This window comes from Barbatula barbatula (assembly GCF_947034865.1).
Source record: "Barbatula barbatula genome assembly, chromosome: 22".
NCBI classification, from domain to species: Eukaryota; Metazoa; Chordata; class Actinopteri; order Cypriniformes; family Nemacheilidae; genus Barbatula; species Barbatula barbatula.
Window position 1 is genome coordinate 16,144,721 of NC_136785.1, and position 24,489 is coordinate 16,169,209.

Sequence of the window (24,489 nt, forward strand, 5' to 3'; positions counted from 1 at the left end):
TATAACGAAAAATATCAAAGACAAACATTGTTGTGGAAGATTACAAAAACAACCGTTGTATTTTGTGTAATACATGACAATAATAACAGAGGGAATGTGTAGGTCAGTTTTGGTGTAGTCAGAGCATGGTACAATGATACTCAATGGCAAAACACGAGGAAACACTGCAATTGGATCAGTTTATTAAAAAAATTAAGTTAACCAAGAAGTTATTTGAAACTCTTTTGACTATAAACCAAATGAAAAATGTCAAGCCTTATACAAAATGTGCAGGAGATACACAGGAAGAACTGATTAACAGGAATACAAATTGAATTAAAAATGAATCATGATTGTACAGTAACAACATTGTCAAGCAGCAACTAGAGTGACATTTTGTAATAAAACACATACTAGTGAAATGAGCGAAAATATTCCTCGTGAGGAAAATAATACGTAAAGACTGATGACAGAAGGGCAGACTCTATACAAAACTGTAATACAAAAACACATTTTCATAATCCGTCCTGAGATGGACAATAACACATTCTTCTATGGGAATTCAGACTTTAGGTATCAATTATAGCAGGACCAAACTTGAGGGTTAGGTGGAACAAACTGATAAATGAAATCAGTTTGTGAAGGATCCTTTGATATGTTGCTTGGATAAAATAAGGATAATATCGACGTTGTATTTTGACATTTGCATTCAATGAACAGCATTCAAATAAAACTCATCAGTTTATCAGTATTTTGTTCCACCTCAGACTCAATCAGTGCTTTAGTCCCTTGTCTTAGTTTGTGCCCAAATTATACGAGTGATCTTCACGTTTTCAGTGTCAAAATGAAGAAAGTGGTCCTACAAACACTGCCGTTGAGTGTTATGACGATGGGTCGTCTTCCAATGCCGGAAATGTTTATTTCAGATTTCATGCAACAAAGACGGAAGGTAAATAAGAATGACTTTCTTTTCCTTTCTCTGACTGAGATAAAAGATTGATTACAAAATGTCAAGTACCATGACAAGGCAAGCAGTATGTTGAATCGGCTGTATTTTGGTCCATTTATCATGAAAAATCATCATGGAACAATGTTGAAATGACTTTTTGTGAACGGTTAAATTACCTGCAAATACGTATGCATATGCATATGCCTCGGAAACCAAAACAAAACTGGTATTACAGTGAAAAGCTGCAATACATGTGTGTCCTACAGAGGGCAGTACAACCTTTTTAAAAGGGCAAATTCACAAACACAATCTGCTGAATGTTCTAACATATGACCCTTGTAGAAACATTACTGATGTGCAAACACTTAAAAGGTTATCTTCCAAATGTAAACGCACATGATGACTGTACGAGTGCTTTCAGGGATTCACATGTGCGTAATCATTATAACCTAATGATAGCTTTCAGATAACTTTGGTCAAAAGCTACATATGACACTGGACATAAAGCTATTCCGTCTTCTTCACCTGTGGTTCCCAAAAGTGACCACTGCAATGAACGAGAGTGTTTGAGGATTTATAAATCTTGGACCACATGATTAACATTGTACCACTCATGAAAGGAACATAGTGGCGGCTGTTGATCAGCTGGAATGATGGACACAGACAAACCCAATGCCAGTTGGGTTATTCACACTTTCACATACGATTAAAAGAGCTTTTGGACCAGAGGTGAATGCATGTCGGTCCAGCACTCTTCAACAGTGCACTGTGAACCGTACAAGCCCGTCCTGTACATTCAAAACAAAACTAAAACAACATTCAGTTCTTCTTTCCTGCGCTGTGATTTACAGTATCCTGATGCAGTATGTACCAACTGTTACCATACTGCTAAATACTCAAGTGCCACGTTAAAAATATATGTACATATACACAACAAAATAACATACCCCCCCAAAAACAACTAAGAAACAAAACACAAAGTAGTGCAATACAAAATACCGATACATTTGGTCCAACGGTCTGGAGAGGAAATGATCACCAGACAATACTGTACAAAAAAATGTCAATAACGTGTACGTTTGCTCGCAGATCTGTACAATCTGAAAAATACCAAGATGATGCGCTTCCTGTTCGTTTTTATCTTCCGTTTCCAAACGTGTAACGGAGAGAAATGCACAGAATCCTTCAGCTGTTTCAAGAATGCATATGAATGAGATCAGATGAGAATTTCTACCATCTCGTTGTCCACATCCTGTTGAGGGAGGTTTTGCTGCGGGAGGGGTGAGGGGAGGATCTGTACCGGAGCTCTCCTCTCCAAAGTACTGCTGTGGAACACTGGCACATCTGTAGAGACAGACATTTACATTTATGCATTCGGCAGACGTTCTTATCCGGCTTACAAGGCAAATCTTTCTAAATAATTTAAAGAACATTCTGTGGATATATGTCAAAGATTAAAATGAATGTTTAGGAAGTCTAATTTGGCTTTTTTGCTAAATAATAAACTATAGTGTCAATAAAATCACTAATTTCAGTATTTAAAATAGTGCTGTCAAATCGATTCCAAAATAAATGTTTGTGTTTATATAATATATGTGCGTGTGTTGTGTACTATATTTATATCAATAAATATACATCAATGCACACACATATCAATATGTGTAAATAAATATACATATATATACACATTTATATTTCAATTGAATTTACATTATGTCAAAATATACAAATGTATGTTTTTTTATTTATGTATATATATATATATGTATTATAAATGAAAAAATAAATAGTGTATCATATAATATATAATTTACAGCAGTAAACACACATTACATATGTTTTTTTAACATGTTTGTATCCATGACAACTTTGATGCTCTTAATCTCAATTAGATTTTGACACTAGCCTGGATTTCACAGACAGAGCGACAAATAGAGACAAAATAGAGTTTATGCGATTATGTCTGGGTTTCGAAAACCCTGTGTGCGAGGATTGAAGTGTTACCTGCGATGCGGTCGGGTATGTAGACGGGGCTCGGGCTGCTGATCCGGCTGGGTCCAGATACGCTCTGCAGGGCGGGCGTGCTGGGCTTGCTGGTTTCCTGACCCTTGTCCGTCTGAGTGCAGCTGTCCCTGCTGCCCGTCTTTGAGTGTGTGGTGGCTGGCAAGGGGGTGGAGGGCAACACCGGAGATGGAGAGGAGGAGATGGACTCTGTCCTCAGAGAGTCTCCTCTGAACTCTGGACCCAGCAGAACACCTGAATGTTCATAGGAGAATAAACTAAGAATAAATGGCAACGAAAACTATCTGGTGGCCTAATTTGTCAGCAAGTCATTCTACAAACCTAACTTCATCATCATTTAATCACCCTCATGTCATTTCAAACCTGTCACGCTTCCTTTCTTCTGCAGAACACAAAAGATGATTGAAGAAGGTTGTAAACCAAATAACACTGACCCTCGTTCACTTCCATTGTATGGACACAAAACCACTGAGACATTTATCAAAATATCTTCTTTTATATATAGGTTTAAAACAACACAAGAGTAAATAAATGATTGCAAAATGTATACGATCCTTTTATTTATTTGACATCAAACACGAAACACTCACCCAAGCTGCCCTTCCAGCAGCGGTCCTCCCTGCGTTCCTCTGTGATCGGGCTGCTCCCACTGAGACCCAGAGAGTGTGACAGCAGACCGGAGCCGCCCGAGCTCCCTGTTCCCATGGCGATGGACATCAGAGACTTGGAGGGTCTCATGGCTGGGCCATCTAACTTGCTGGCGGGTTCTTTGCGTGAACGCTGGTGCAGGACTTTTATCATGGCGTCCTTCTCTATAATCTGAGCGTGCAGGTTCTTAATCCTGCTCTCCATGTCCACACAGCGGCGGTTGGCCATCAGGATCTCCTCCTCTTCTTTCTGTATACGCGCTTCGACCGATGTGTCGTAGCTGTTGCTGGGGGAGTGGCTGATGAGGCTAGAGAAAGTGTCTCTGAATAGAAAAATAAACACAAACATTAAAACCTACAAACTCGCTTTAGCATTTTGAATCTCAATTTCAGTTTAGTTTTAGTATGTGTATATTACGCATAAACACTTTTTATTTAGTTTTCATATGATGACAATTTGAAACACTACTTTTAGTTTCATTTTTATTTTAAGTTTCAGTATTAGTATGCTTTTTGTTTTTCTTTTGTATTCTATTCGTTTATTATTTGTAGCAATTTAGTTTCCTTAAATTGATTGTATTTTATTATGTACTTGTGATAATCTTGAGGACACATTAACTACAGTTTAAGCTTTCATATACAGCGAGGTGGAGTACCTCTGTGTGGCCACAGAAGCCGCAGCATCTAGTGCGAACTGTCTCATGACGCTTTCCTCCAAATATTTCTGCTCCCATTTGGTCATGTCGGCCTCCAGGGCCAAAATCCTCTCTTCCTTTTCTCTCAGATGTTCCATCAAAGCTCCTGTGCTGAACTCAGGACCAACTGTATTCTGAGAACCACCCTGCCTCTGTGTGAGAGAGAGAGAGAGAGAGAGAGAGAGAGAGAGAGGATGAGTTCACTGCCAAATCTGACCTTATACATGGTATCAGTGGCAACAACATAGACTTCCAGTGTTTTGAAGTAACACATCTTGTCTATTTGTCTGTTTCCCGAGAATTAAACGCAATACTCTACTAACTGAACTACAGGAAAGCTTCATAAGCTACACAAAGACAGTACAAAACTACGCATCATTAGGTTCTGTTATTTCACAAAAAAATAAAATGACGTTTATTTGAAACTAGAATAGAGTAGAAACTACAATATTCGAAGAAAGTCCCCATAAAACATTCAAGCAGACTTGTTACGTTCCACTTCAGTCCAAACATCACATCACATTGTTTACTAGTGTCATCTGACTCAGCTGGTGTGACCCAATCTCACAAACTTAAAGGTGTGGTCAAATGTAATTGCTTGTATATCAGATATGCACGTGTATCTGCATGTTGCTTTTACCTGTTGCATGCGAAGAGATTCCAGCTCTCTCTCCAGTCGGGTGCGCAGGCGATGCTCCAGCTGCTCTCGCTTCTCGCAGGCCGCCTGAAGCTGCGCTAGAGCCTGCTGCATCCGCTCCACCTTCTCCACATACACCTGCTTCTTCTTCAGCTGCACATACACAAAATACAGGTCAGACAACGGTGCTCCCCCCTCACAATGCCCTGTTGTTTCCTCCCCCACACCCTTCCCTCCTCTACATTTCAGAAAACCACCGACGGCCATAATTGAAGGCGAAATGAATGCCCCAATTTAGATCGGGGGGACACAGAGAGACCAGAGAGCGCTTAAGTATTTGGCTCGAGTTTGGAAGGGGTGGGTGGAGAGGCCAAGAATTCAACCATCTTCAAGTCCTTTCATGGCAGGCAACTCAAGGGGCTTTGTTAGGGGAACAAGAGTGTGTTTGTGACGAGACAGAACAAAAGCGGGACGGCCCGGTGCATTTTGGGATGGCAGGGTACGCGTCCCGTTCACCACGGGCCAAAAGGCCATCTGGGAGCCGGCCAGAAGAGCTCGACCAAAGACTCAAGAGTTCAGAACAGTCAACACTGTTTTGGTTTGAAGGTTTTTTTATTGCGTTCTTCTCCTATTGAAGCTTTTTTTGGCCTGAATAAAGGCTGTGTGGTTTTTAAAGAAGGTTGTGCTCAACGGTTTACTGGTGCTTGAAGATCTTAACTACGGTGATGAGGAGTCATTGGGAAACACTTCAAAAAACTTCTGAAGGTTGAGATTAAACATTCTGATTGATGTAGTACAACAGAGACGCTCGTGACTCGATGAAATGTCCATTAATCATTGTTTTTATAAAAAACTGTTATTTCAACGATAAGCACAATATTTACCCACGTTCATTTTAAACCACAGTTAGGTTTCATTAAGCAGTCTTTTCTACTGTATTGTATATTAAAAGACGTTTCACCCAAAAATGAAAATTTGCTGCCTCTCAATTGCTCTAAATCTATATGAATTTCTTCTGATGAACACGGAGAAAGATATTTAAAAACAATGCTTGTAACCAAACAGTTTTGGCCACCATTGACTGCCATAGTAGGAAAATTTGCTTTATAAATTTCTTTGTTTGGTTGAACACAGAGAAAGATATTTGGAAGAATGCTTGTAAGCAAACAGTTCTTGGACCCCACTGACTACCATAGTAGGAAAATGACAATGGTAGTCAAAAGTGCCACAGAACTGTTTTTCTTTCCTACATTCTTCAAAATATCTTTGTATGCGGTCAACACATACTATGGCATTCAATGGTGGCCAAAAACTGTTTGGTTACAAGCATCGTTTTAAATATCTTTCGCTGTGTTCATCAGAATAAATACATTAATACAGATTTGGAACAACTTGAGGGGGAAGAAATGAAGACAGAATTTTCATTTTTGAGTGAACCGTTCCTTTAAGTGTGTAGTGTGTCTGTATATCTGGATGAGATCAATCACTCTGAAAACTCTCCAGCAAAATGGTGCCAAACAGGCAAAGAGCCCTGCATCTGACAGTATGATTCAGCAGCAACTCAGCCAGGAGACAAAAAATAATATAATTTATAGTACTTTAAGGCTCGGATGGATATATTGTGGCCATAAGGAAGATGCATAACCAAAAGTGAAAATAAAAGATTATTAAACGGAGAGAATCCTTTACATCACTTATTGCAAAAACTTTAAAATAACACATTTGTTGACATTATTGTCAGAATATGTTAGCTAATGTATTTACTAAAGTTATTTTTAATGTTAGTTACTGTGAATAGTTGTTCAGGCTGGTTCATTTTGCATTTAAAAAACATAAAAATGTATTAGTAAATGCAAGTTAAGATGAATAAATGTAGAACTAATGCTTAAACTAATGGTTATAAATGCAACCTCATTGTTAAGCATGTCAACGTTGTGGTGTTGATGTAGTTTTCACCGAACAAAAAACAATCACAGTTACAAGATGATAGCAACAGTGGAGTGAGTTATTCACAATCACGTAATGCAAAGAGTGCTCTACTACTGTATACCTACATGCTACAGAGGTACCCAATGATGAAGATCTTTACCTCTTCCTCTAGCTTGACCACTTTGGCCTGCGCATTATTTAAAGCCTGATCACGGATCTCGATGTGCCTGCGCTGGTCCTCATTTGAGGAGCGAAGCGAATTCAACTCGATCTCCAACTTCTCCTTCTCTCTCTGGGTCTCCTTGTCTAACAGGTCAAATGAAAAGAAGTTATTTTTGTCCCTCACCCAATGTTCATACACACAGTACAAATCAATAGTATTTCAAAACAGCATTTCATTGGCTTCGAGGAGGTTTTAGATTTCCTCCAGATGTAGAGGTTCACTCACTCTGAGCCAGAAGCTGTGAGATGGTTTTACGATTGTCCTCGGTGCCCTCGCACTCTTTAGCGGCTAACTGCTTGTTGGCTGTCTCCATTCGCTCTGTTAAAAGAAAGAAAATACCATAATACTTTCCCCTCTGTTTTTTCACGAAGATATTTGGTTGAATTAACAAAAGTAAAAAAACGCTACATTCAGTACAAAAGTAATCCCTGCCCCTTGACATTAAACTGGCGTCTTAAAAAGCGAATCAATTGGTCTGAACACTATTATCATAGATATGGCTATTATCGCATCTTCGGGTGAATTCCACTTGCCTTCATGTGCCCCGCAGGGCAGATCATCTGACATGCAAGTTCTGGAGGGAGATGAACAACGGTTTTCGTAAATAAAGCTGTTTAAATCATACATAATGAATGCAGTAATAAAAAAGAATAGAGTTTTCCCCTTATCTGAGACAACAGTTCACATGGTGTAGTGCCCTTTCTGCAGTTACTTTCAAGGGCACAAGACGTGTTTTGGAACGCGACCTATCGTGTGCGCAAACCGACTGCCTGTGGCTGTGGATTGTCGACTATAGCGTTGTAAATAATATATAGTTTCTTCAACAGACCGATCAAAACGCTTTATAAGACATCAATCGTTATGAGCTGCGGGAATTATTTTTGTATTGAATGTAGCAGCATTGTGGACTTTCAAAGATGTGGCGTCTCAGGACGTGCACAGCATTCTTAAAGTCTCTCCACTTATTTAAAAATGTTAAGGCGTTGGCACCGCCAGTTGGCTTGCCCGGTGCTACTCTGACTCTGAATAAGTATTTACTTCATACATACAATAAACGCAGCAAACAGCTCTAATTATTTTGAACAGATGCAAAATGTTCAGTCTCTCCTGGAAAAATACTGCTCATATTCCAAGCCTCTTCTCACAAATAAAATGCCTTTTGGGACCGGTTGCTCGGCAAGTTGGAAAATAAAAATCGGACAAACATTTGACAAGAGCCCAATTCCCAGCGAGTGTTCTTGACATAATTCACAACGTGCTGTCAAGTCAAAAACTGACCCAGATAAAAGGGCCATTATATAGCAGCGGGTTGCTGTTTTTTTTAAATGGCAAACCATTCATCAAGGAAGTGGGCCAAACGTTAAAACAATATTTCCCCCTGCGTTAAGTCAACCAGACTGTGAGATGAGCATTCCAGAATCAAATCCCTTCCCTGTTTGCATCTTTGTGCCTCTTAAAGGGATAGTTACCAGAACATGAAAATTATCAACACACGAGAACAAAAGAGATTTGGAATTATAGACGCGCCGCCACATTGGAACATTTTGCTCGGATCAGTTCGTTCAAATTTTAATCATGTATCGTTTTACTTAAAAATCTATTTTCAACTTATTTTTGTGATGGATGGTTGTGCTTTTGACATTTCGCCATTTTGACCCCCGAAAACATAACATGATTGCAATATGAATATGTTTTCAGATGATAAGAAAACGTCATATACATCTAGGATGGCATGAGGACGAATAGATTATGAGAGAATTTTATTTTTGGTTGAACTATTCTTTTTAACAGGGTTTTGTGGGTGGTTGCTCTGAGTGTTGTTCTAGTCCCAGTCAAATGTAAGCTCATGAGATTTCTTCGCCTGTTTTGTCACCCACCAGCCAAAAATAGTCAATTCAACCCCTTAGAAAAGTAACAGCACACATCCCCACTTTGGGCTCCATTTCACGTGTGACACAAGAGCAAAAGTCATGCTTATTTTGCAAATACCATTAAATACTGATTGTAAATAAACAGAAAATATGTTAACATTAGATTTTGTCTTTTATGCCTCAGAAATTATGAAACAAAATAAAAATAGCTGTAAAGCTCTGGAAGCTCCCTGTGGATCTGAAATCCGGGCACGCTGCCATAAATCAGGATTTCTCAGGTCTCTGCTGGACTAAAAGACGCAGAGGCATGATTGCAGAGGTGGCCACGGTCAAGCAAAGAGTGTCTGCTGACAGCGGTGGAGAAATGAGCCGGAGACCATTGATTTGGTTTGAACTCAAAGAGATACCGCACAGGGCCGTAACATCAGACAAAAGAAAGTCAACTGAATGAAAACTTAAGCTCTTCAAATGAATGCTGGAAGGTGGGACCTCCTTGATATTCTAGTTTACGTAGTATGACTTTTTTCATTCACAAGTTTAACACATTTTTAAGGTTGTATTGTACTTGTAACCCTTCGCCTCATCAACCAGAAACACAGAGAGGATAATATTGTATACTTCTGATTCTCTCTTAATGCTGTTCTTACCTCTCAGGTCTCTGTTGAAGTCGTGCAGCCTGCGCACCTCCAACTCTAATTTATTTCTCATTGTCTTCTCCAATGCCTCTCTCTTAGAGGACGATTTGGCCAAGTTCTCATAAGCTTCGGACACCATCAGAATCTCAGTCTCCAGCTGTGGAGCACAAAAATGACATTAACATTGATGCATTGTTGAAATATAAGAAAAGGTAAAAAAAAAGGTCTCCACAGAAGCAAAGAGTATTGTTCAGGTATTAAACATGAATAATAGGCTATATAACATGAAAGCTACTTGCCTTCTGCAGTTTGGACACCTTCTCTCCACACACTTCCAGCTCTTGCTTGAGCAATCTGTTCTCTTCGGACAGCATGTCCACCATCTGCTGGGCCCGGGCTAACATGGCGTAGGGATCGCCCTGCATGGAGTGTGGGTGCAGGTAGTGTTGTCCTGGATTTTGTTGCAGCTGTTGGGGAGGACCCTGCTGGTGGTACTGATGCTGGTGCATGTGGAGCCCCCTGGGAGCTGACCCGTAATGATCATGAGGATATCCGTGGCTCCGCTGATGGGGTGGGTGTCCCAGGCCGTATGGATCGCCTTGGTGCGAGCCGGGGCCCTGTGGGCTTCGTGCACCCATGGAATAGGGTGGTTCACCTTGAAGGCCCATGTGTGAAGGAGGGTGGGGAGAAGCCAAGATGCTGCTGAGAGCCAAAGACTGTGCGCGGGATAGAGATCCTCCTGATGTGACAGAAGACGAGGGGCTGTGGTGATGGACAGACCTTTGGGAGTGACTTGAACTCTCCTTACTTGACCTAATTGGGACAGATTTTTAAAACATAATAATTAAACCAAAATGTTTGGTGGAATTGTAATTAAACCGTCAATTTTCTATATAGATAAGGGTCAAGGGGAAGTCTGGAGCCTAAGAATTTCAAGGGATGAAGGAAACCCTGGATAGGGGTGGCAGGGCCCCCGGAAGGGTGTCAGATTTATAGATTAACAATCCCGCTGTTTATTGTGTACCCACTGTTTGAGTGGTACCCACATTGAATTCGCAGATCAAATAAATTTAAGGAAACAGTGACTCGCCCAACTATGTGAGGCATTCCAGCCGTTCATAAAAATATTTTTTTAAGGTTCAACATTCCTGGTTCTCCACAACATAATAGCGAAACTGTCATGTTGTGACATGTCGCAGATGATTAGTAGAATCCTATATGCATTCTTTCGCTATATGCCATACACTAGTGAGATAAACCAAACAGGCAAAACTGGATTTTCCCATAACGCCTGACAACATGTCTCAGCACTGTAGGGAAGGGCTGTTGAGACTCATTACTTGAATGTTTTCAACAATTGAAGAGTCAGGGAATTATTTCACCTGCATAACGATGTTTCATTCCAGTTCCCACACAAATCCAGACACTTAAGGTTAACTCACCGGAAAGAGCCATACTCAGGCGGTGGCTGGTAACGGACATGAGGAATGTCGGTCCTGCCTGGTTGGTTTGTCCCACGGTGGTCCAAGTAAAAGTGTGTGGCCTCCTGGTGTGGAGGCTGATGGTGCTGTTGTTGTTTCGGTGGAGAGGGCATTGCTTTGAAGGGGTAGTCTGGTGGTGGCCCCCTATGTGGGGGTCCAGAGGGTTTATAGTAGTCTCCTGGCAGTCCAGGTGGGGGCAGTTGGGGGGAAAGAGGAGAACTGGTAACAGGCGCATGAGCCTTGACCCCACTGGTGGCCAATGAAAGCTGCATCAGTCTTTCGCTAAGAGAACGCACGTGACCTTGCTTTAAATCTTTGAGTCCATCGTCCTGGAGTACTTTGCCTCCGCTCACCCTCTGCACAGTGGCCCTGCCCTCCGGGGGTCGCACCTTAGGGTTGCTAACACCAGTCACATAAAATGCAGCACCGACTGATTGGGGCAGCTGTGGCTGAGGCTGATGGCCACGGAAATACTGAGACTGCACCTTGGCTTCTTCGTAGGTAGGAAGGTCCTCAGGATTCGGTCCTTGTCCGCAGCTCCCACCACCTGACCCCGCCCCCAAACTGCCGCCACCTCCCGCGCTACGTGCGTTTAGCTTTTCCATACCGCTGTCGGCCTGCAGCTCCTGCCCCTGAGGCTCTTGCCTGGCAATGTGGGAGACCATCGAGTGCTCGTCCCCTGGATTGCCAGGGCCTGGGTAACCACTTATTGGACCTTGTTGCTGCTGCTGCTGTTGTTGTTGCAGGGCAAGGTAATTGCGTCCCTCACCATAGCGCATTTGCTCCTGTAGGAGTCGTTGTAAAACTGTGTGACCGCTTCCGCTGCTGCTGCTAGCCGACGTGTCCTCGGAAACCGAGGCTGCCGCCCTCATTTCGAGCTCTTTTGACCTGCCCACCTCATGGAAGGAGGAGCTTCGGGTGCGGTCCACACTCCCTGCACAAAACATCGAGCGATGAATGGTAAGCTCAAATATTAGCTATTACTACAGGCTGCACTGCCATAAAACGCCAGGATGGGGTCAAGAATTAAGCGAATAAAGCTGAAAATTAAATGAAGATGAATGACATTCACAAGTCTTCTGCATGTCTTGAGAAAAATGCCTGGAATCTCACACAGCAACTGTCCCACACTCTTCGCACGTTGACACCTGGGCAGCCATCGCTTTTAAACTGAAATAAGCAACTTTCACAATAAACCTTTAAGGTCATATTTAATTGCAACTACTAACTAGTAATTTGGCAACTTAATAAAGTCGAATTGCACTGTACTGCAAACAAATTGGAAGAGCCCAGAGGTCAAGGTGCTGAGATCCACCCGTAATGCAGATAATACCCGACATATACCATTGTATCATTGTTCAACAGCTTCATTTCTTTAACATGCATTAGGGTTAAGTCGTATGATTATCCAAAGCTTTAAACTTGCCCCATCTCCCTAACAAATCACACAGAGCAATATCAAACAACATTAAGCTGTTAAAGCAAACAAAGCCATTAGGTGGAAACCATTCCAATACTGCCAATCTAAGGCACAATGTTTAGTACTTCTACATCCCTTCAGCAAATTGAAGGGTAACTGTCATACACATGCTATATTTAGATATCCTCTACATGTTGTTTTATTCGGAATGGTTGCCACTATTAGCCTTGAACAGAGTTTTAAGTCAAGTGGTTATTGCACCGTCTAAAAAGTAATGAAGGGGAACTTATTACGTTTACTATTGTTTTCTGATATTCTCCGCATTCTCAACGAAGATGAGGCTTTTTTCCGAAACATCTGTAATGAATAAATAAATGATAAAACAAATGAAAAGAAAGTCAGGAACAGGGCCAGTGATGTACAGCTTTCAACTCAGAGAGCCAGAGACAGGGAGCAGAAATGAAGAGACATTAAAAAATGCATTTATTAACAATTGCCCACCCACCAACCCTCCTTCCCCCAACTACTCCATACAGTTACTTCCACTTCCTGTCATTCTTCACTGTTAAGCCAATGAAATAGGTGGCAACAAACTAAACAGGATAAGAATGTGAAACGCAAGTTCTTTCAAAAAAGAACTTGTGGTAGATATGTGGTACGGCATGTATGAGGAAACAAATGCTTGGATACTTTCCAAATACATAAAAACAATTCCCAAAGAGAATATTTGTCAGCAACTTTGTGATGTTAGTGTACAAGTCCTACTGTGACCGTCATATGATGTGGAATGGACCGAACCTTGGAACTAGACTCAAGTTGTTTAGACAGGGCAATACTCGACTAACCATAGCTACCCATTTATCCCACTGACGTTCATCCCACCCAGCTAGGCTTCTAGTGTTACCGTGTAATCTTTAGTCTCAATAACTCTACTCTACAGTCGACTAGGTCACCTACCTGTGTGGCGGTTTTAGCTGCTGTCCTGCATCACTATTGGCTCATGGTTTTGACGTTCACCAGGGTCACTGCTCTGACGAAACTCTTCAAGTTGCTCCAAAACACACAGCCGGTCCGTGAGGTCCCAAACACCAGGCACTCTAGAACAGGAAGACACTCTGGCGAGTTAAAACAATGGGGGTGGGGTCCAAATACAACCAAAGGCCTTTGTTTATGTTAAAGAGAGTTTTAAGTGATAGGATAGGGGATGTAATGTACATTAGTTAACTGATTGTGATGACCAAAAATGAAATGCCCGTCTTTATACGCACCTATAGCCATTAGGGTTGCTGCAGCTGTGCGGGTAGAATTATGTCGTTTTAAAAAAGTGCTGATTTCAGATCAGCTGGTTTGAATGGGACAGAGGTATAATTCAAAATCAGTATGTGAGAAAGGGTATCATAAGTAAGATAATGGCACCCTTTATTGTTTGGCATCTAAAATTCTGTCATTGTTTACTTGCATGCAAGCACTTTGCCTAAGCATTTCCTCAAGTTATATTGCAGTCATTTGATTTTGGAGTTAAGACTTATTCCCAGATTTTGTGAAACCCACTCAGGTCAGTTTTGAAATAAGTTTAACACATTTCTATAACAGCTTGACAATTGCTTACATGCATGAAACGATCTGAATCGCACAATAAACCAGGGCCCACTCCAACAGCCCTCCAACCTCTGCAAACACAAATAGGCAACAGATGCCTCCTCCCCTCTCGCCCGCTGACGCCTGTACTTGAAGTTCCTTGACTGTTTCAGATAAACAGTTTATTCCACAGCCAGAGTGGCCAGAAGTGAATTCCGGGAATCTGACATGCCTAAAAGTCCACAGATAGGTCTCGCAAAACCATTTCCAAAGGCTCTGATCTCTGAGTCTTGCCATGGTTGTGTCAATGACACTATTTGCTAACAGTTAAAGCACCGGCCGAGGTATGTAGTATGTCAAGCGTGCTGTTAATCACTATAAAACCGGGAAACATTAATATATCCTCCTGGCCTCAGAACAGCCCACATTGGTGACTGTTACTATTGTGTCAAAATTGAGGACAATTTCAGCAATCACTTAATATAAAAGTATCACCTCTTTAAAAATGAAGCAAGAAAATCTAAAGAAAGGTAGTGAAAAATTCAACTCACAGGTTTGGCTTCCAGTCCAATTTCCAGCAAAAGTCGTCGCTGTATAAAAACTTCAATGAACACTGCTACGCTATGACCGATTCTCTTGAGCCGTACTCCTTTGTTCACACGCTCAACGACACTGCTTCAGTAAGCACGCTACTCTGAACAACCTAATGCATTCCATCAGGTGTGGCCGTGAGGATAGGTGATCGTGGATCAGAGCCAGTTATCAACACACCTTCAAACCTGCCTCCTGCTGCTGCTGTTAGCTCTCAAAGTTACATTAAAATGAGTACAGATAATTATCTGAGATTGGGTGTGCAACGCATATTTGAAATCTGACTAACAATACAGTTGGTAAATTGAGGAAAAATGGGAAAAAAATGAAAGTGGTTTATACAATCTGACTGAATAGGTTGCTTGCATGAAACCTCAAATGTGACTTCACTGATCAACGGTGTTGGAAACATTTATTTCAATATTGTCATAACTTTCATTTCTTTGCTACAGTATACTAAAATCTCAAGGACTAGGATTTTTCCAGATATGGATTTTTAGAAAGATGCTTTTTCCCCCAACAACTGAAGTAATTGTTATATGAAATATTATGAATATGAAAATATTAATATGAAATCTTTCATAATTAACTTTGAATCTCATTGACTCTCATCTGTCAATAGTCATAATATGTGTTGTTTGTCACGATGCAGTCAAGAGAATGCAAGAACCAATGAGGTCTGCAGTTATCGACGTGGTAGTTCTCATATCTATGCATGTTCATTTTTTTCGCAACCTATTTTGGCTAATTAGGCTCACACATTGATTTCATAAAACATCGTAACATAAGTGTTTTATTTTAGAAGACATTTATGAAAACCCTTAAGTCAGGATTACTTATTTGATTGATTTATTGAAGGGCTGTTCAACAATTTCTTTATATAAATCGCTTCCGAAAAGTTTGTGTTTACATAATATATGTGACACTGGACAACAACACCAGTCTTATGGGTCAATTTTTAGAAATTGATATTTTTACATAATCTGAAAGCAAAATAATAAAGCTTTCTATTGAAGTATGGTTTGTTAGGATACAACAGTTTAAAACTCTGATTAACAATTTAAAAGGCAATTTTCTCAATATTTAGATGTTTTGCCCCCTCCGATTCCAGAGGCACTGTAGCAGGCCATCCACTCACAAAAATAAAGATTTTACAAAATATCTTAATGGAACATGAACTTTATTTATATTGGCATGAAAGAGAAATCTATCATTTTGACCCATACAATGTATTTTTGGCTATTACTCAATATTCCTGTGTTCATTTTGTATTTATAAACACAAATACACAAACACATACATACAAATGAATCAATGTTTTTATATACAATTTAAATTACATATAGACATTAATATATAGCCTACATGCAAATATTTCCTTAATATAAGCATGTTTATAAATACAAAATGAAAATGCACGGTGCACAGACATATACTGTGTAAACACAAACTTTTATTCCGAATTCGATTAATCGCAATTAATTGTTGAACAGCCCTGATAGATTAATTGTGTTTTGGAAGCTTATTAAACTATTCAATGGCGTTACAAAGCTATAAAGAGCTATAGGATATAATTGAATAACTCCGATTGTGTTCAACTAACAAAGGAAGTCATATACACCCAGGAAAGCATGAGGGTGAGCAAACTGCTGGATCAACTTGGGTGAACTATTCCTTAACAGCATGTGCACAAAACATCAGTACAAACCGTTGCTTTGAGGATTGACAACTTGACATATGATCCAAATCTGTGAAAGATAGTAGCACCCTAACACATTGTCTACCGAGGACAACTTGAACACCAGGCCAATAACTTGCGCAATGGTCTCACCTGCTGAGAGCAATTGAGTTATGTAGAAACAGGTGGAAGAATGGAAGTTATCAGATAAGAAAGTAAAACACCTGGCTTGCCGTAAAACACCCAACGGTTATTCCTTCCTCATATTCTTCTTAGCTGCTGCCAGCATCTTTTCCAGGAGAACATAAAAGCAAAGCCGATGACTTTTGACAGGACTAACCACTTCCAGAAAAAAAACATGCCATATTTTATACACATGTATGTCCACTCTGGTGCACTGTACTTCCCCTCGTTCACATTCATTATGATTCTTGACAGCAAATTATTTGGTTATGCAACAAGAATAACCCGTGACCGGACATTATCAAGTTTCTACATTACCAAGTTTGCAAACTTGAGATTTTATATTACAGGGTTGGCTGTACTACACAGACCGGATTATTTAAAATGGATGGATGGATCTCTTTGACTGTAACCTGCATTCAGAGATGATCCGGAACGTTCTGAATGGACCCTGACGTTGTCTAAATATTTATGTTTCATGCGCAAGTTTCCCAGGGCCCCCACGTAGACAGTGTTTACTCTGGTAATACATCAGGAATGTGGCTCGGGGTACGAGTCTGGCACTGGCACTCAGTCAAACAGACTCTGACAGGACAGCCATGTTTTCCCCTCATTACTGTGAGATGCTCCAGGTTGATGGTACAGTGCTGACAGGTTCGTTGCTGATGGTTGTGATCAAAGGATGAGCATTTTTGTTACACTGATTGAAAGTCTCCTCAAATTTTGATAACGATCAATAATAAAGTTCTAAATATTGAAAGAATTGTGGATGCCTCAAGATTATAAAAAGTCAAATCACTGCATTCGACCTGAATGTCCAATCTGCCAGCCAGCCAACCTACATATTTCCACAACTCCGTGCAACCTGTTTGCACATAAACAACAAGTACAAAAAATGCTATGAGCTCGAATAATAACAATCAATACGTTGTTTACATCGGGACATAAGACAATTGATATGACGAGGTGTGGCTTTGGCAAAATGCCAATCTTTTACCATTTTATGTTTTCGAAGCTAGCATGCCGTTGCTAACCTTAAGTTTTAGGAAGGAAAAATTGGGGTCACACCCCCCAAAAGGACACACACTCCTGACGTGACGTGTCCTTCCGGTCATATCTTATTGTATATCGATTGGATTTAATTAAATAAAAACTACTCTGCAGTCTACTGGGTCACATAACATTTGTTTGTGTTGCTGCTGAAACCATCTATATGAATAACATTCCTTGGCCTTTACATTAGTACATGCTTGCTAAGCGATTTCCCAAGTTTACAGAATGACTAATAACCTCACATCTAATCTTTCGACGACTTCAGATGCACCCAAAAGGTCTTCAGTCTTTTAGTCATACGACCAGAAACTGACACAATTGTGTTAATCACAAGACCAATTTCATGTGGCCCTACAGTAAAGGGAACAATATGCACTGGTTCTTGTGGTAATTCCTAGCTTGCTCAATAACAAACGCCATACGCATATATTACCGTAAGCCTATTCAAATGAGTGTAACTCAATAACTTCACTCTAGGTTCCACTTTTCAGAAAATACTGCCACAAGTCGGGCAGGATTTTCCATGACGTTTTCTTGTCTTACTTCCCAACCTCCAGTTTGCGAAATGCTGAATAGTGCCGCTGGCAACAACGGTAAAACGTCCAATGTTGACGAGTGGTAGAGCTGCATTCCACAAGGGCTAGAGTTTCACCACCACAACCTCATGACATCAAAACATAAAGCGGGAAAGATCAGGAGGGTGACCTCAGAAAACTTCTCCTAAGGTAAAACAAGCAACTTTGTGATAGCCAAAACGCTACCCCCACTTTTCACAGGCACTGTTTACATAACAAGAGAACATTAGTGGAAGGTTTCCAAGAGCTTAATGAACTCCAGAGAGCTTGTCCATGTTAAGGGCTCTTTTATGCTTTAAAGGAATATGATAACACTGGCAATATTGTAATGGGAAGGCAGAAGCTAATAGAGAAGAACGATTGATTGTGTGTGTGTGTGTGTGCGTGTGTGTGTGTGTGAGTGAGTGAAGGGATGGTGTGCTTTGAAGGTAGCGATGTGTGATGATGAGGTCACAAGCACACCACGAGTAGAGCAGATAAAACACTTATGGGAGGAAGTAAGACATGATAAAGCAATGCAGACAATCCAAAGAATTGGTTTTATTTACGATAACAGCTGCTTGACTGAATTTGATTTAGGATCTGCTAAATGTCACGTCACTTGAAATAACTAGAATGGCCAATTCCGGTCCATACCGAATACCGGTGTGTATTTTTGTTATCATATGCATTTTTAATATACCGTATTACCGGTGTATGTAGCTTAAACAATGTCTGTTTAAGCTACAAAACCACTATTGATTCAAGCAATTGCCTCGATTTTAAAACTGGTGGGAAAATGTCATCATCGCAACATCCCTAATAAACAGATGGTTCGATAAAATTGGTAACATAACCATAATGGTGGAACTGTCCAAATGTAACCATAAAACTAACACTTAACACTGTGAATAAGAAATCTATTAGTATAATTACGGGGTGATTTTAGTGCACACTTTGTGAACAAAAGATCCAAATTTAAATGCCAGTTTCAATGTGACTTTGGTTTATTGACGTGTAAAACAGCAATAAAGTATTTTAGGAAAACACTTCCTTGTAACTTACTGCACTGAACAATGGCATGCCCCACAACATTTCGATGTAAACCATCTAAAATAATGATCACAATTAACCCCAAGACTTCATGTCAAAACCGTGCGGGCCTACTCCAAACTATTCTCACATGAAGTTATTCTTACATGAAATTAATCTTAAACATAAGCGGATAAGACAGTGACAAAGGAACAGTTGAAGAACAAAGACACATGCAGACAGAGAGATTAGGGCAGAAGGGGGGATTGAGAAACACATGGCAGGAACCGAGCAGGAAACGCAACATTCCATTCTGGAAAGGTCTGGCGCTTTGACCGTGGAGAAAGCATAATGCTCAGCCTCCCCCTGTGTCCATGACTCCCAGGTCGGAGAGATTCTCATACTGTGGTACTGGAAAAGAACTAGGCCAAGAAACTCTGACACATCTGCTCCTTCTCTCTACCTCCGTTTCCATGTTCGTCGCAATATGTCTTCGGCGCATTAATCCGCCTCCTCCCTCGATTGTGCTGCGTTCTTGGAACTCACCCGTGATTCATTTCAAGGGATTGCGTTCTTTTAAACATGGGCCTGATGCGAAGTCAACGCTGAGAGAAACCAGAAGACAGCACTTGGGGCTGTAACTTTTCGACTCGGTGTGGATTTAAGATTTGGTTATATTTTAGGGTGAACTATGCATATTTGTTACATTTTTCTGTAGTACGCAACATAATTTCTTCTGTGAAGTTAATACTGCGATAATTTCATAAAAGACTAACTTAAGGTAACTTCTTACATCTTTCTACAAAACCTAAGATTTCCGAATCAGAACTTAAGTTTTAAACGTTCTGAAGAAAAACACAGTATAACCTTTAGTAAAATTACAAAAGAGAAAAAGATGCATAAGAGGTCTTGCAAACCTGTATGCCATTATGGCAAAAAAGAAATCCAACATGAGTCACCAAATAACTCGCTCGATTTCTTTTCCTTCATTCTCCAACTGCAACAAGCTCTCTATAATGTGGTTTTTCCCCCCACAAGTCCCTGATACAGGCCCAAGTATTTGGAAACACAGCGCTGCTCCCCTCGACTCCCTCTTAAACCCCCCACCCACCCACTTCTCCATCCAAACCCTTAATGAAAAGCATGTGGTGGAGGGAAGAGATCTCTGCTTCATCTTTCCAACTGAAGCTCTGCACCAGTTTCTTTGGTCTCTTCAGAAGAAAGATAAATTCAAGCACCCCCCCTCACACCATAGACATTCCCATTTTGTCAGAGATTACAGCTATAAAGTCAAATTTATGACCTAAGTGACAATGAACGAAGTTATGGTCATGTACGACAGATGTGAGGGTTAGGAGCGGCAAGATCTTGGTCAAATGCAGAGACTGTTTAATATATTACATATTATAATCTTTGTACCATGACTTTGTTATCACACATTAGACCATTACTATGAAGTTAATATGAGTTGTTGTTATGCAGTAGATGTGTCTTTGATGATCCATGTTAAAAGACTCGTGGACACATAAGCTATGGGGTTTTATCATTTGCTCGAAGAAAAGCAGATGTAAATAGGCCTAATAACACAATATCTATCAATCCCACAACCTTTGCGTCGCTACGCCACTTTTGGTCAAGGTAACCAGTTGAGCACAAAGAAATATCATACTGGACCATCTAATCCCAAATCCCTTGGTGATGGTTTCCCACTCATTTTGAGTGACACATCCTGCTTGAGCAATTACACCCCGAAGATGAGTGCGTTGCTAACGCTAAACCTCACCCATGGTGTCTGACATATGGTGACACATTCCACCACAGTGTGTCTGAGTTCACTGCCCCGAGGGAAGTAGGTAAACATCACACAGCATGCTTCCATTGAAAGCATTGGGTTACGACAAGACAGGTCATTTACGTAACTATCAGAATTAATCATTTTACATCCAACATAGGGGTCTACTTGAAGCAGCTGCTAACTAGAATTACTGTTTTAATCTAATTTTGTTTTATGATTTACTCACCCTCACGCCTTCCTATGTATTCAAGACTTTCTTTTGCCAAGATAGGTCACGTTAGAACTGGCTGGCTCCACGTGTCTCAATTGGTTCTTTCGTGTCTCAGAACCAATGAGTGGTCGTATGCATTACCAACGTCGTATCCATACCAATGCTGTCCTTGGCACGTTTTTGGGAGTTGGCACTATTCAATGCCATTACAAATCTAGGAAGAGCCACAATACTTTCGTGTCCATCTGATGAAACACCTAGGACGGACATGAGCGTGGGTAAATTATGAATTCAAATTTATTTTGGATTTAAAGCTGCACTTTGTAACTTTTTTGGTAAGAAAATAAACAGAAGTCAGTTGTTGAGCAAGCACATCAGAAAATCAGTGTCTCCTTATCCTGATTTGCAAATTTATGCTAATAATAAGGATTTGTAAGTTGAGATGTTGGGTAAGATTTCGCAGGAAATGTCAGTTGGATGTCATTTTTGGACTTCAATCCACGTAAAGATAAGTACATAAAATAACCTGGAATTTTAGGTTTCAAACAAACACGGTGATACGGAGGTTAAAATGGACTGCAGCAGATTGATTAAAGGTTAAACACAGACCCGACTAATACAAATATTACAATTGCTACCAACTTTTTCGTTTTCAATTTCCACAACTAGCAATTAGCAAGTCGTCTTATAGGTCAATGTCTTTTATATGGAGATGTTGTTAAACTGACACGACAGATTCCCTTTGCGGCATTCCGACGCAATCTAAATGTAAAACTTCAATAAGCAATGCATAAGTTTCGAGTCCTAAAAGCTCAGTGGAAAAAGGCAGTAGGGTGATTTGGAGGCTGAGTCAGCAAGCAGAACGTTGGCCCCTTTCGAGAGAAAAAGGAGGGAGGCTGGGAGCAGAGGAAGTGAGAGATGGAAAGAGATGGAGCGAGGAGGGAAAGCGAAAGAGAGCTGACATTCCTGCACCGTGAGTCAATGTCGCTAGGCACTTTGCTGGCAGTCATTCGCTACCTTTACAACTAAAAGCCCTGGCTCTTCCATGATTCCTGTTGTGTTGACAGGAAGGGAGAGGAGGGCATCCGAATGCCTTAAATCCATTAATAATCCCGCATGTTCGTTCTGTACGTTTTTCAGAATGGCGTCCACAGCTACCCTAGTAACCTTTTCGGGGGGAATTCTGAACAAACGGCATTGAGAAAGGGGCGCACACCAGAGCACTTCAATGGAACGCACTCAATGAAAGCATTATGCAGGACCTGTGCTTCTGCTAGCGACCGTTAAGTAGTAAAGGGCAATTAGTTTCACCTAATAAAGACGAGTCTGAAACCCTGAGCGTTCCTCATAACTTAGACTCCAGCTTTGATTTCCAAAACACATGACTGCATTCCTGCCCCATGTAATGGGCATATCTGCTCCCCCTCGCCCCCTGGGCAACATTCCTCAGAGGAGCGGGGTGACATCCGTCAGCAGGGCCTACACTGATCCCCTGTGCACTTTAATTCATTACTCAGGTCACAGTGAAAACTTATACTTTGCTGTCAATGGAAAAAAAAAGGTACGATTGACAGTTATCACCATGCATCACGATTATTTGCCAACTAAACATTTTAAACAACGAGGCATGCATGGAATTGAAAAGAAATGGATGTACATCTTGATGTATATTTATAGGAATTCATGTACATTACATATGGCAAAACGTGTAACGTTAGGTAAAGCCATAAGGAGCTGGTTGACATTGTAGCAAATATGTTCAAGTATTACAGGGCATGCAACCTAAACAAAATGACTAGCATGGATGCTAGCATGCAAACCTTGCATTTCTAAAACCTAGCTGATAAATGATATAACATCTCGCATACTTGCACAGATAACCTCACAGCTGAGATGCTACTTTTGCACATGATATAAAAAACGACTTAACGCATTTAAATCAAACACCGTTAGCTCACATGTGTAGAAGTTATTTACCTTCATAAAACTTCGAGAAGATCCGCTTTATTTCGCCGGTTTTACACTTGCTAAGTTTTAACGTCCGTTACAAGTACGCGTCTGTTGTTCCGAACGCGTCTCGCGCGCTTCACAGAAGTTTAAAAGCGTCAACCCGAGGGGACTTTCCGACATTGTTTGCACTTTTCTTCACACAAACGAGTTTCCCTGATCCATGACATTTTTTTGGAGTCGGCGAAATGTGTTTTCCACTAGAAATGTGCAGCGAGGGGAAGGACCGCCTCCTTCTCCATACCAACCGTAACGTCGACGCTGCCGCGAGAGACCCGCTGAGAGAGAAAACACAACCCCCCTTGCTTAGAAAGTTTAAGGGAATTCGGAAAGTTTGAGGGAACCGGAGGGTTTTTGTGAAGACAGGGGAGCCCTCCTCCGGAGAGTTTGTCAATCGTCTCTGCCCTTCTGTTGGCCAAGCAGGAAAATGACAAAAAGCTTTTGTGCGCGTTTAGATCAAGAGCCTTTCAGAGTAAGCAGTGTACAACCCACAGAATAATTCAGAGCAAGATAACTGTAAATAAGTATTATTTATTACAGAAAGTGCCATGTAATAAATATCGAATCAACAAAATGTAAACAAAAAAATTATTTTTGCATGTGTACTTTTTAGTTGGCTAAAAATTAACAGCAAAAAGTTATTGAATGCTTTATTTCTGTCCCATGAAGCACATTTGTAAAGGACCTGTGCACCTGTGACACAAAAACAGTCTGAGAACTGAGAACAGCTGCACAACAATAGCACGTTGCGTTTGTAAAAGCTTAATGATAGTGGAATGACACCAACTATGTGCTTGAAAGATGCCTTTCATTAAACAAACAATACCACGCCCGACATGCCTCTATCCTTCCTTATGCTCTAAGATGAATAGAAAGCGGAGCTCTACTTTTGTTTGATGAGGTAACGGTAGATTCGTTCAATAGAAATATTTGTCCCGGGATTTTGAATAAACGCATTTTACTACTGGACCAAACCTACCTGCATTATATCCTGAGGTGTGGATTTGAATCAAATATGAAATGCTCAAGGAGAAAAAAACATTCTTGTACAATGCCCAAACCAGAACCTGTGACGATTTAAAATGGGCATCTAAAAGTTAATGACAGCTTTACGTTTCTCCGTTTTAAAACATGAATTAAATACACCGTTTTAAATGTATCTATTTAATTATAACATAACATCCATCCATCCATCCATCCATTTTCTTCCGCTTATCCGGGACCGGGTCGCGGGGGCAGCAGTCTAAGCAGAGATGCCCAGACATCCCTCACCCTAGACACTTCCTCCAGCTCTTCCGGGGGGACACCGAGGCGTTCCC

The 24,489-nt window shown here is 40.7% G+C and overlaps 1 protein-coding gene across 3 annotated transcripts; it reads right to left on the bottom strand.

The window, feature by feature from the left end:
- Positions 1–165: 165 nt before the first annotated feature.
- amot (angiomotin) lies at positions 166–23,398 on the bottom strand. Of its 3 annotated transcripts, none has more exons than XM_079487005.1 (13): positions 23,141–23,398; positions 13,446–13,585; positions 12,782–12,845; positions 11,030–12,002; positions 9,887–10,400; positions 9,600–9,744; positions 7,307–7,399; positions 7,019–7,164; positions 4,933–5,082; positions 4,254–4,444; positions 3,541–3,920; positions 2,933–3,184; positions 166–2,272 (listed from the first exon to the last, which is right to left on the bottom strand). In XM_079487005.1, the coding sequence occupies exons 3-13, from the start codon at positions 12,843–12,845 to the stop codon at positions 2,145–2,147; spliced, it is 3,036 nt and encodes a 1,011-aa protein (XP_079343131.1). In that variant the 5' UTR covers positions 13,446–13,585; positions 23,141–23,398; the 3' UTR covers positions 166–2,144. The 3 variants fall into 3 exon arrangements, with proteins under 3 accessions (XP_079343131.1, XP_079343132.1, XP_079343133.1); XM_079487006.1 differs by lacking the exon at positions 23,141–23,398 and adding an exon at positions 14,618–14,762; XM_079487007.1 differs by lacking the exon at positions 12,782–12,845 and having other exon boundaries at positions 23,141–23,382.
- Positions 23,399–24,489: the final 1,091 nt, after the last annotated feature.

Bases quoted from the DNA above. Each gene is read 5' to 3' on its own strand.
- amot (XM_079487005.1), bottom strand. From the start codon at position 12,845: ATGTTTCGGAAAAAAGCCTCATCTTCGTTGAGAATGCGGAGAATATCA. The intron at 10,401-11,029 runs GTGAGTTAACCT...TGTCCCAATTAG, and splicing joins CCTGAGTATGGCTCTTTCCG to GTCAAGTAAGGAGAGTTCAA. The intron at 3,921-4,253 runs GTACTCCACCTC...TTTTCTATTCAG, and splicing joins GCTTCTGTGGCCACACAGAG to AGACACTTTCTCTAGCCTCA.